Source organism: Varanus komodoensis, unplaced genomic scaffold (genome assembly GCF_004798865.1).
Source record: "Varanus komodoensis strain SLA01 unplaced genomic scaffold, ASM479886v1 scaffold32, whole genome shotgun sequence".
Lineage (NCBI taxonomy): Eukaryota > Metazoa > Chordata > Lepidosauria > Squamata > Varanidae > Varanus > Varanus komodoensis.
The window spans coordinates 19,268,995-19,281,515 of NW_025335798.1; the positions used below are offsets into that span (position 1 = coordinate 19,268,995).

At 36.7% G+C, this 12,521-nt stretch overlaps 1 protein-coding gene across 1 annotated transcript in view; it reads right to left on the minus strand.

The window, feature by feature from the left end:
* LRP1B (LDL receptor related protein 1B) overlaps nt 1–12,521 on the minus strand; it is a 730,365-nt gene that overhangs the window by 100,945 nt on the left and 616,899 nt on the right. The window contains exons 64-69 of the mRNA XM_044438491.1: nt 8,947–9,063; nt 6,465–6,584; nt 5,401–5,520; nt 4,883–4,999; nt 4,307–4,413; nt 179–308 (exon numbers count right to left, since the gene is read on the minus strand). Of these exons, the coding sequence (XP_044294426.1) occupies nt 179–308; nt 4,307–4,413; nt 4,883–4,999; nt 5,401–5,520; nt 6,465–6,584; nt 8,947–9,063 (711 nt within the window). The remainder of the gene's footprint in view (nt 1–178; nt 309–4,306; nt 4,414–4,882; nt 5,000–5,400; nt 5,521–6,464; nt 6,585–8,946; nt 9,064–12,521) is intronic.

The following is a 12,521-nucleotide window of genomic DNA, read 5'->3' on the forward strand; positions in this document are numbered from 1 at the left end:
ATGTAAGGTGCCAGACATTTGATTCACAATTTGCCTGGGTTTGGGACTTTAGTATTCTCAACAGAACACTAAAATAGTGTGAAATATAGTCAAAATTATGCAACACACATTGTAAACATATCAGTTCACTTTTTAAATCTTTAGTTAACATTTTTTGCCCCCTCCCCTTAATATTTACCTGGTTCACAATTTTGTTCATCCTCTCCAAGCATGCAGTCATCATGTCCATCACATTTCCACTTTGTGGCTATGCACTGACCATTGGAACACTGGAACTGGTCTTTCAAGCAACCAGAATCACAGTATCTCTGTCATAAACAAAATTTAACTAACATAAAACATAATACTAAATAAAAATGCAATTATAGGAAAAGCCATTGGCACACATGGAACATTTGCTAATTCTGCTATTACAACTACCATTTCCATAGCACTGTTCAGTGACTACAAATTGAATAGTCATTACAATTACGTACTACAATTTGATAGCAATTGCTATGTTAAGCTGGTAACACCCAAAGGAATGCATCTTTGCTTACAAGCCTCCCAAGCTTTTAACATCTTCAGAGGAGACCTTTCTGTCAGTTCTATACTTCCACCAGAGGCATGGCAAGAGGGGATGAGAGGGGAATCAGAGTGCATATTCCCAGAGCGGATATTCTGCTCTATTGCATCTTCCCCACTAGAGAAAGAAGTTGGCATGTAAGTTGGACGATTGCTATAGGTTGGGTCTATAGTATTAAATTTTAATTGTGCTTTTACAGATCTATTTTCATAATATGCCTTAATTAAGATTATGATTTATTCTGTATTGAGTTTCTGTTAAGCTGTTCTGAGCAACATTCCTGGTGGAAAGGAAGGATATAAATTAATTAAAGTGGATCCAGAGTGACCAGACTGTATTAATCAAAAAACATAAACAAAAACCTACTAATGGTTTGTTTATTTTATGCTCTGGCTTTCCTCCAAGAAGATGAAAGCATTAATATACACACCATAAGATATATCTAATTATTTGAGTGATGGAAATAAGAAGCCCTGATATGCATTGGTGAGGCTTCATTTCCATAAACACAAGAGAGATGCAAATTCCATTTGCAGTCCTCTGAAACAATTCTACACAATTCCAAAGGATCCCACAACTTTCAGAAGTATATATTTGGGAGTGGGCGCCGCAGCCCGCAGAGAGAAGGGAATTTAGGAAGTCCTGCTCTAAGCCATGCTTCCATCCATTTTCCTCCTCTGTTTAGGATGGACTGATCTGGTACACACTGGTACACACTTTTGCACTGGTATCACTTTCACATACTGTTATCCATAATTCTAGTCAATTCTGTTCCCATATTAATCTATGCATTTTCTTTTAAAACTTCCTTTTAATATAGGTATTTGATTCTTATTTCTCTCAACATATAAGCTTGCTTACTCTCAAAATATTTATTCAAATATGTAATATTTAACTGGTGAAAACTACATCACAACATTTGGAGAAGTGTAAATCTGGTGGATAGCTAAGTTCATCTTCTGCCTAAGGACATTGCTATTTCTCATAATGCAGTTACCCATGCAAAGCGCTGCCTGCTTTACTCAACAAATCAAGCTGCTGTGTTTCCTGCCATTTCTTGCCATCTATTCCCTGAAGTAAAGCAGGGATGTTTATGTCAAACTTGCATTCACCAGTTTGTTATTACTTATCTGATTTCCCATACCAAGTGCTGAATTTGACTGACATATTGGCTCTACAGACCAAGCTCCAGTCTGTTAATTACTTTTAATTGTGTGTCAAGTCACTACTTCTTTACTGTTTTGCACTAACCTGTAATTATAGACATTTATCATGGTATGCTTTAGTAACTTTCTCCTGAAAACTAAATTACTAATATACCCTGGGAAGGAAAACAAGCATTGAACTTAAGTAAGGCTATTTCATTCCAATGCAAAACCAAATCACTCCCCAACATTTATCTTTGAACATTATTTTTGATGTATAGAATACACAACCCTCGACAGCACACGCACTAGCAACCCATATCCAGGGTTAGGATTAAAAAAAAAAAAAAAGCCTTAGCAGGATGTTTCCTCCATTTTTTTGCTGGGAATCATGGGTTTATAATTTCATTTACTTCCTGAATTGATTTTCCAATCTCCAGTTTCACCTCACAGGAAGAGGATGGGGCTTGTTTTCTCTGCTTTTCTGTTCAATTCAAGAAGCAGAGAAAACGACAAACTTCATTATACCCAACAAGAGTCACACTCAGGAGACTCTTGCAGGCTTTGCATGCTTTCTCCCATGTCCATGGGCCTTCGCCCTTCTCAGAGCCATGTATGGAGCAATTTGTGCTGTTGTGTGCAAAGAAATGCTGTGTATATAAGTGTGGTTGTTCTGGAATGCTTATTTTGTGTGGCCATTCAGAAGCCATAATGTCTTTGCATGGGCCTGATGCCAGCTTTGTTACTGCAAGGAGTGCACATGGGAGCACAGCTGGAGAAACATATTATGAAAGTGAGAGTATGATTAGATGGAGACTGAATCAAGTAAATCCAATTTTGAAAGGTCTGGGAAATAGCAGTCTCTGATGGGTGGGGTACTCTAGCTGGTTGGAAAAGAGCAACTGGGAAATGACAGAGGCTGGCAGCCAGAGTCAGTTGGTGGTCGGTCAGCAAAGGAAATATTATACTGGTTTAGTGGATTCTTTGACAGAAGCTGTAGCAGAAAATAAGGAGGCAAAGAATAGGCAAGGCATGAATTTTAAACTATCCTTTCTCTTACTATTATTATTATTATTATTATTATTATTATTATTATTATTAAAACATTTTTATGCCGCCCCATTCGCCGAGAATACAAATATTCTCTGTGTCATAACTGTACATAGCTGCTGAAGATCAGAAGTGACTGTGTTACGCCAGGTGGCTGCTTTATGATTTTATCAGAGGGTTACACTCGCAAGCATTAAACAAGTGATAAAATATCCAAGTACCCATTCTTACATATTACATGGAGCCAATATCCAAGAGCTTGACCTGATTGTGATTCCATTGGTTTGAGAGGGATGAATTTGGCCTGACTTTAAAGAAAAAAAAAATGATTAAGGGTGCTATCATATGCATGTTTAGACTGGCTGGCTGGGAGCTATGGAAACTTTTTCTGATCATGCATAGGACTGTGCCCGAAGATGCTTGTACCAGCAAAGGAGTCTTTAGAAATAATAAATAAGCAATCTTTTGGAGTCAGAAAATAAATATCCTCTTACGGACAAAATATTCCTTTAATAAACCAATTGTTTAATGGTTTATCTTATCCCTAGTGTTGAACGTTCCTGTACAAAGCTACTTTGAGTTTTTAACATATTCTAATAGAAATGGTGGCAGGGGAAACATTTACCTTGTTAAAATAGCAGGGAATTCATGAGGTCCTGAAGTATAAGCAATTCACTAGATTATGAAACATTGCCCAGTAAAGGACTGCTTTCTCTATATGGGGATTTGAGTATTTGACATTAATATTTAAAAACATCTTCAAAATGTGATAGACTAGTACTGTTTTCTCCACAACTGATGCTTTATTTTGCTTACTGTGTGGATTTTCTCCCTTGAATTGCTACTTGTACTTCCTTAAACCAAGGAATACCAGTTGCACCCATTTTGGGTTTAATATCACCTTGGCTGAAAACATTTCCATTTTGTTTGGAAGAGGTGATTACTTAAATCTAACAAAATATTCCATATTTTCTGCCTAAACCATGTATCAGTATGCACAAGGTAGTGTCTCCATCTTTCATACACTGGTATAGGATGTACCTTCCAAAATCATTCATGTTTTTCCTCCTCTTTATTCAGATATTTCACCTGAGCTTCCATATTCACTTCATTTAAAAAAAAAATATTATTATTTAGGCAAAGCCTGATGGCGATTCTTACTTCAGAATTTGGACAGTACATTCTTCTGACTTACTGGTAACACAGTTTGAAGGGGAGGGGTGATCCTGGACTTCTGCCCCAAGGTGCTAAGCCTACTTCTGAACCTGCTGAACACCCATAATGGTTATCTTATTCAAACAGTAGCTACATATAAGAAAATAACACAGTATGTGTAGATCCAGATCATGTGGTTGAACCCAGACTTTGCAAAGGAAGCTAGTCACAAAGCTTGAGCTTATGTGCATTGCATGCTTCTTGTATAAATAATGTGTTGATGCCTTTTAAGTATAGAAGTGGGAAAGGCACTTGATTACCCACTATGGTAAGTCCCACGCCCCACTGTGTAGACAGTGAGTATCAGACTTCATTCTTTGAGCAAGTTTACCTCATCTGAGCCATCTGCACAATCATAATCACCATCACACCAGAATCTTGCAGGCATGCAGTCTCCATTTGAGCAGTGAAAATCTTTTGGAGTACATGTTTGTGGTTCTGAAAATAACAGAGGGAAAAAAATCTAAAATTCAAACACAGGTTGTTTTAAACACTGAGCTCCAGCTTTAGGCAGCTTTACCCTAAACCCTTAGTTGTTCCAGAAGTCCATGTTATAGCAATACTGTAATTAGTGAGTTTCCATCTTTTCATAGTAAGAAATATATTGTTATGTTTGTTATCTGAATGTTTAAATTTGTATCAAAATATCATTCCATATTAAAAGAGAGAGAGAGATTGAGAGAGATTGTGCTTTCTTTACATGTGGAATGCCTTTATAGACTGATAAAGTACAAGATTTCAATTTGTATTCAGCTCATTTGATTTTGAATATTACTGTCCATTTATGGTCCAAGTTCTTTTAAGGCAGGGGATTTTTAAAAATACATAAAGTATGACAAAAGGCTGTATCTTCTTACAGAATGATTCACAAAACTAATCAAATTTTATAACACCAGAAATTACTTACTGCAGTTTTCTTCATCAGAATTGTCACCACAGTCATTTTGGCTGTCACACCTCCAATGGTCTGGGATGCAATTGCTATTTTTACATTGGTATTCATGAGGTCCACAAGTCTTTTTATCTGTAACAAAAATGGATACTTTTATGATCAGTTTGTAAAAAAATCCATCCCATATTATGAGCTATAATGTATTAAATCATATTTCACTAGCACAGGCACAGCATTAATTATCTACCTTCCATGTCAGAAAACTTTTTTCACAGAAAAATTATATGTACCAAAACCATTTTTGGTATTAAGTATACTTAATACTATACTTATGAATTAAGCATAGTTACGGCTGGACTGAATTGCTGGGTTCAATGAAGCCAGGCCAATAACAATGCCTGGATAAGGAAATCCTTACACTCTGACTTTACAACAAATTTTGGAGTGTCGTACAGGAAACAGTCCAACAAAGAAGGCCACATAATGACTTGTACTCAAAAACTTGAGTTCAGTGTTGTAAATGGGATACTCACCACAGTTTGCCTCATCAGACCCATCAGCACAATCTGGATCCTCATCACATACCCACAGTTTAGAAATGCAGTGTTTTGTGGTTTTACACTGAAAATGGTCAGGAGAACAGCTGTTTTCCGCTTTAAAGAAAATACAGTTCTCTTAGTATATAAATATTTTAATGTTAGAAACTCTACTTAAAATTCTAACTTTCTACAAAACTGTTCTTTGAGCTATTTGTATTTTTCTATTGTCAAAATAGCAATATTCAAAAAAACTTCACCAGTTTGTTCTACTGATAACAAATTCAAGATCTGGTTATATAAGCAAAATGACAACCTTAGGTTTAAAACATTCCAAATATTTTATCATTCAATTTGGAGAATGCATGTTAATGGGCAGTATGTTGATAATGTAAGCCCATTATAATGTTAAACTTTTTATAAACATTTTCCAGTATTTTTTTTCAAGAATTTCCAATAGCACTGATTTAAATTTACTAATTTTACTTATTGTTCCAGGCGTCATTTTAGAAAATTTCCCTAATATCCATATGTTTGCTTGAGAACAGATACTTCTTTATGTTTATTTGAATATAGTTTGCCATATTCTGCACATCTTTTAATACAAATCTTTAACCTGATCCATTTCATATTCATATTCTAATTAACTTTAAATATTCTAATCGTTAGTTATCTTTTCCAGATTATGTTAATTCCCTCAGGGAGTCAATTTTAAGTGTCTCAATACTAAAACTATTTTGAAAATAATGGTCTGTCCACATTCTCTGTATTTTTAATTTCTTTATAAGTTAAGATCCCATTATTTACCAGTTGTTCTTCTAGAGTTATCCTTATTAAATCTCTTTAATAATAGGAATTACATGGCTGATCTGCATCATGCCCACCTCATTTTTACACATTACTTGACAGCTCTGGTCCCGATCCATGCTGCTCCGTGTACTTTCTTCAGTTGTGAAATGAGTCTATTGACTACCAGGGTCTACGTGCTGTTTTAGAACAGTCATGACTGCTGTATTTCATAAGATTTTAGATTATTCCTCATGAATAGTAAAACTACTTACGGCAATCTCTTTCATCTTCTTCATCACCACAATCATCCTGCCCATTACACCTGAGATTTATTGGAATACACTTCTGATTCTTGGTGCACTTGAATTGACCTGATAGGCAGACATGTGTATCTAGGACAAAAACGAACAAACAAAACTGTCTAACTAAAACAAACAACTCAGATTATTGTTCTTATAGGATATTGAATAGAATTAAAATTATTTTAAATGTTATTTATTCATCTACTCTATCAAGCACATTTTATACGGAGAGAGGCAAGGGACAAAATGTGCTGTTATTGCAATACTGGTTGTGTGTTAGACTAATTGTTGTACAAGTGATAACAGTACTTGTGAATACTTCTTTGTTTTAAACAGGGATAAAGCTGTTTTTCTGACATGTCTTAAAACTGTCTCAGTATTAAAGGAGTACAGTGTTAAAAGGCACTTTGAATCCTGTCACAACAGCTATTCAGTATATCAAGGGAGGGAGATAATTTTGAAAAGCAGGTTCAGGTTGAGGAGAACCTGTCGACCATGAGGGCCAGCTATCATATTGCTAAATGTGTAGGTAAGAGTGGAAGGCCATTCACTGAATTTGTTAAGAAATGCATGGTTAAAGTAATGGAGGAACTGTGCCCTGATCAAGTATCTTGTGTTAGTTGTGTCAGTTTTTCTGCATTTACAATCACCGAGCATGTTGAAGAACTAGGAGAAGAGCTGCGTATGTCACTGATTGTCTAGGCAAAAAGTTTTGTTTTCTTTTCCTTTGGCATTAGAGGAGAGCATTGACATTATAGACTCTGCTCAGCTACTAATATTTATCAGGGGGATAGATTCCAACTTCAGAATTGTGGAAGAATTGTGTGCACTGCTGAGTTTGAAAGGCAATACAACTGCAGAAAACATATTCTTGAAGGTGTGCAGATGAATAGAAAATCTTGGTCTGAGTTGGGATAAATTGAAAACCGTCACAACTGATGGTACAACAAATATTGTGGGAAGTAAAACTGGTGTAGTTGCAAGAATCAGTGAAGAGACACTGAAATTAAATGGCACATTTGCCACTCAATTTCACTGCATCATCCACCAGCACACCACGTGTAGTAAGATTCTTCAGTGGGAAAGTGTAATGCATATTGTTGTATCCAGCATTAATTACATCAGGCATCATGGCCTTACTCATCATCAGTTTCAAATTTTCTCTCAGAGAGAGATGCAGAATAGGGAGATGTATTGTACCATGCAGAAGTCAGAGGTAAAATCAAGCTTTTTTCAATCTTCATCATGAAGTTGATGCCTTTCTCGAGAAGAAAGGAAAAGGTCAAGAAGTACTTTCTTACCCTGGATAGATTTTTGATTTGGCTTTATTAACTGATATTGCAGAGTAACTGAACACATCGGATCTAAGGTTGCAGGGAAAAGGAAAGCTTGTGTGTGACATGTGTTCTGAACTGAAAACTTCTGAAGCAAAAACAAACATTTTTGTGAAGCAAGTTAGTGAAAATAACTTTTCAAACTTCTCTTGCTCCGATGAACTAAAATTTGAGAAGGACAGGAATTTACAGTTCAGTGTTGAGAGACACACAAAAGCACTCAACCTACTGCAGGTGGGGTTCCAGGACAGATTCACTGATTGCCATAGGAATGTTTCAGAATATATTTGAAGTAGCACCAAAAGATGCAAAAGACTTTTTTTCCAGGTGAAACTAATGGATTTGCAAAACAGTGATCGTATCAGAGACATTTACAAAGAAAATAGTCTGTTAGATTTCTATTGTGGTCTACCTGGTGTATTGATCAACCTAAAGAAATTTGCTGCAGGCATGTTCACAGTCTTTGTCACCACATACAACTGCAAAGAAACTTTTTCCAAGATGAACACTGTGAAATCCAAGTGTAGGTCAACACTTTCAGATGATCATTTGCATGACATTTTAAGGATGTCTGCTACAAACCTTGACTTAGATATTTATGCCTTGGCTAACAGAAAACAGCCACAAACACCACACTGACTAGATAAACATGTGTAGCTAGATACAAGAATTCCACAGTAAAATATTGTCCCAAATTGGATTGCATTCAAGTTAACAATTCTTCATTGACCTCTGAATGTTTACTTTTGATCTAAAACTGTAGGTTAATAATTCTGTTACATTTTAATTTAAGATAGAGCCCTTATAAGATATGGCATTGGGCACTCTAATGTGGACCCCATTTTCCTGAAGGTTAGGACCAACTGCCTTAGAATTGTGTGTTTGGATATTTGTGTGACTTCACTCCTTCCACAGCTGCTAAAATCCTTAAACAACACTGGTGTCTCATAAGCAGGACTGCTATGTTGCCACTATGGAGGATAAACCACTCCTTGAATAACAAAATAAAGTTTTTGGAGCCCAGCAGATGACTTGGTCCAATAACACTGTTGCATGTTAGACCATAGGGTCAGATTCTCAAAGCTCTTCTTTTTCTTTGATGTCATGTAATCACCTACCACAATTGAGTTCATCAGAGTTGTCTCCACAATCATTTTCTCCATCACATATGAAGGCTGGTAAAACACAGAGTCCAGTACCACACTGAAAACGTCCTGGTTGACACTTAAATTCAGCTGGAAAAAGAAGCATGTGCTGAACAGCTGCATATGTTGGTAATAAAACAAGTATTTTTCCTAACATTCAGAATATTTATAGGCTATGAAAAACCTTCAAATCAGATTTTTTTGTTGTTGTTGTTGCGATAAATAAAAACTTAAAAGTTCTTGTGACTCAGTCCAATTACGTTAATGAACATGCTCTCTTCCAAGTCACAGTGGTTTTAATCAAATACATGTAAAATGTTTTGCAATAAACAAGAGAGAATGTCTTTATACTGCAATTTTTAAAGCAACGAGATAACTATCAGTATTATCCAAGAGATTCTAAATTGCTACTCTTTCCCTCAATAAGCAATTAAATCTCTTTCCTCTTATACTGAAATAAATGGTGTCAGCCAGATTATTTTCTCACATCTACAGCTACAACTCACGTCTACACCTTTTCCCTGCAATTAAAAGATCTCTAAGCACAAAGATGGAATCTAATTGGCACAAAAGCTGAATTTCTCGTTTAACAGTAAAGTGTACCATTTTCCTCCATTTTGATATGCTGGAGGGTATGAGCCCAAATGCACAAATCAGCAGTTGAGGTTGCAGTCCAGCATATACTTACCTGGGTATAAGCCCCACTGATTTGAATTGAACATACTTCTGAGTAAACATGCCCAGGACTTCACCATCTATTACTTCATATGCTAGTAGTAATAGTGTACAATGGTAATATTGACATGTAAATCATAAGAAGTTAAAGGAAGCAACTAAAGTTACATTTTATTAAGCAAAACCTAAAACTAGTAACTGTCTTTCTCTGAATATATGAATAAACTCTGTAAAAAGAATCTAGTCATCCCCAAAATTATTAGCAAGATTCCAGGTATCTGTAAGCTGAAGGTAATTTGGGTTAAAATATTATAGTATAAATATACTACACCATAATAACAAAATCCTGTGCATATTCACTCAGAAATAAGATCCAGCGTGTTCATGTTTAGAAGTGCAGCCTTCAAGTTCTTCATTGTATTTAATCTTATTTTTAAAGTGGATAAACATAACCAAAGAAAACTTAATGAAATACTCTCCTAAGAAGCATATGGGGTGCTCTGATAGTTCTGCCTACACAGTGGTGGGGAATGTCAGGTCCAGGGACAAATCCAGATGACCCCATTTCTTTGCCCTTGCTCCCTTCCCACACCCCTGCGTTGGTGGTCTTAGGGGTTTGTGCAGGTTTTCTCCATTCTAGGGCTTGAAATGCATCTCCTGACGGTTCATTACTAAACATAAGCACTTTGATATAATGTACTTTTTGTTTTTTGTTTTTGTTTAATTCGCCCTCTGCTCCTTTCCACCTTTGACTCTGCCCCTTTGCCTTCAGGCCTATTCACCAATTTCATGCAATACCCAAGGTCCTCTCTAAAACCAAACTTAGCATTTAGGCTAAAAAATGTTGGTCAACAGTTTGGATATGTGAAGGTTCTCTACTCTAAACAGGAGCATAAGTGTATTTCATTTGTTCTTTATCAGAAGTAATTCTTTCTACGTTGCAAGCTACTCTTCATGGGATATTGCCATCCTGATTTCTGATTCCTCAATAGCAGAAGAAGGCTCAGTTTGAACCCTACACTTCAATGTGACAGAAATATTTTAGAATGGTTGGTGCTGCAGAGAAAGGGCATTTATGAGCAACCAGTTCTTTCCCAAGTAATCCAGTCCGGAACAAAGAAATCACCACTCACTCTAAATCTCAAATTATAGCAAGGAATACAGAAAGTGGTGGGATAAATCTTGTTATGACAGGGACAGGAATGGCAGTGGGATTAAATCAAATATATTCACCTGACTTCCCCATATCTACTGACCCTCCTCTAAGAGTTCTTCTTACCTTTAAGAAAGGGAGTTGCACACTCACCTCAGCATCCCATTCTGCTTCAGCTGCAACCGCTGCAAACATTTTACTGGTTCCAGGGGAGGGGCTGCGGGAGAGCATTTGATAGTTGCCTAGTAATTGCCCGACATACTTCCAACATAACCTGTTAGTGGTTGAGGAATATGTTGAGTGGTTACTAAGCAATCACCAAGTGCTTTTTCCTTCCCTCCCTGGAGCAAGCAAAACATCCAGTTGGGGAGATCCTCATAATGGCCATGGTAAGAAAGAAGCCTGTTGGGAATTACGTCTTACTTCTGCTGTTTGTACTTAAGTTCTATGTACCTATATAAAGGTATAAAACCTATGGGCCTAGTTTAATGAAGAGATGAAGTAACTGTCCTGATGCAAATCATGTATAGCATAGAGGGTTGAATCATGAATTACTATGAAGGAAATGCAAGTCTATATGATGGTACTTCATGAAGAACTGAGCTTTTGTCTTAGTTAAGTTAGGTTCATGACTGTAGTTCAGTGATAATACATTTGAAGAATAGCTTCAGTCCGAGCACAGGCAACCTAATAAGGATTTAACTTCAAACTGTTGTGGATGTGACACAGCAGGTGCTCCCAGACTCAACTTCTGCTTTTTCTGTTAAAAGGATCTCAGGTAATAAGGCTAAAAATAAAATCTCTGCCATAAAGTATGTCTGCTCAGAACGCTCCGGGATAGATCAATCAAAGCTCTAACTAAGCCTAGGGCAACTTCATATGATTGTGTGTAATCTCAAAGGGAAACACAAATGATAAGAATCAGTATTACAGTCTGGAAGCTGAGTAAGTCAACAGTTAGGCTCTATGGGAGGCACTTCATTAGCATCAGATATATAGAATGAAAAAGTATAGGAAACAGGCTGCTTGGGAAGTTGCATAAGAAAACATTACCACCACACCAAGGACTTCACTAAAACCTGATAAAGACCTTAAGGGTTAATTGAAGGGTTAACTGTAGCAGCTTATTCTGGAAGGACAGGTATGGGAAGAAACAGGAGAAAAATAATCTTGGGTTGGATCTAGAGTATGCCCACTGAAACCAATGGGAACAATTTAGCTCTAACTAGCGCATAACTAAATTGCAATCCAAGTTACATGTAAATTCAGAAAGAGCCCATGATCCAAAGGCCATGTCTTACAGAGTGATTCTTTAATGAAAACAGACCTTGCCACATGTCAAACCACTTTGAACCAGGTAAGATTTTCAATATTGGATTGTAATGTGGCATTGATATTCAAGAAAAATCCTATTACTCAGGGGCAGATACATCTATCAAAAATGAGGAAGAAAGAGGGGCAAAAAAAAAAGAAAATGCTACATCTCGTGCAAGTGGGAAAACATTAGAGCGCTCACACAAAGGTAGCCAGGCTCCTTCAGCTTTGCCAAACCTCCAAGAGGGCTGGGGGTGGCCTGAACTGCAGCCACTGAAAATGTATCCATAGATGCCTTTGCCATCTGAATTGGTGATATGTATTGCACATTTAAGAAGACAATTTTGGTAATATTAAAAGTTTAGAGTAGCCCTTCTCTAAAGAATTAAATATGGCCAGAAATGTG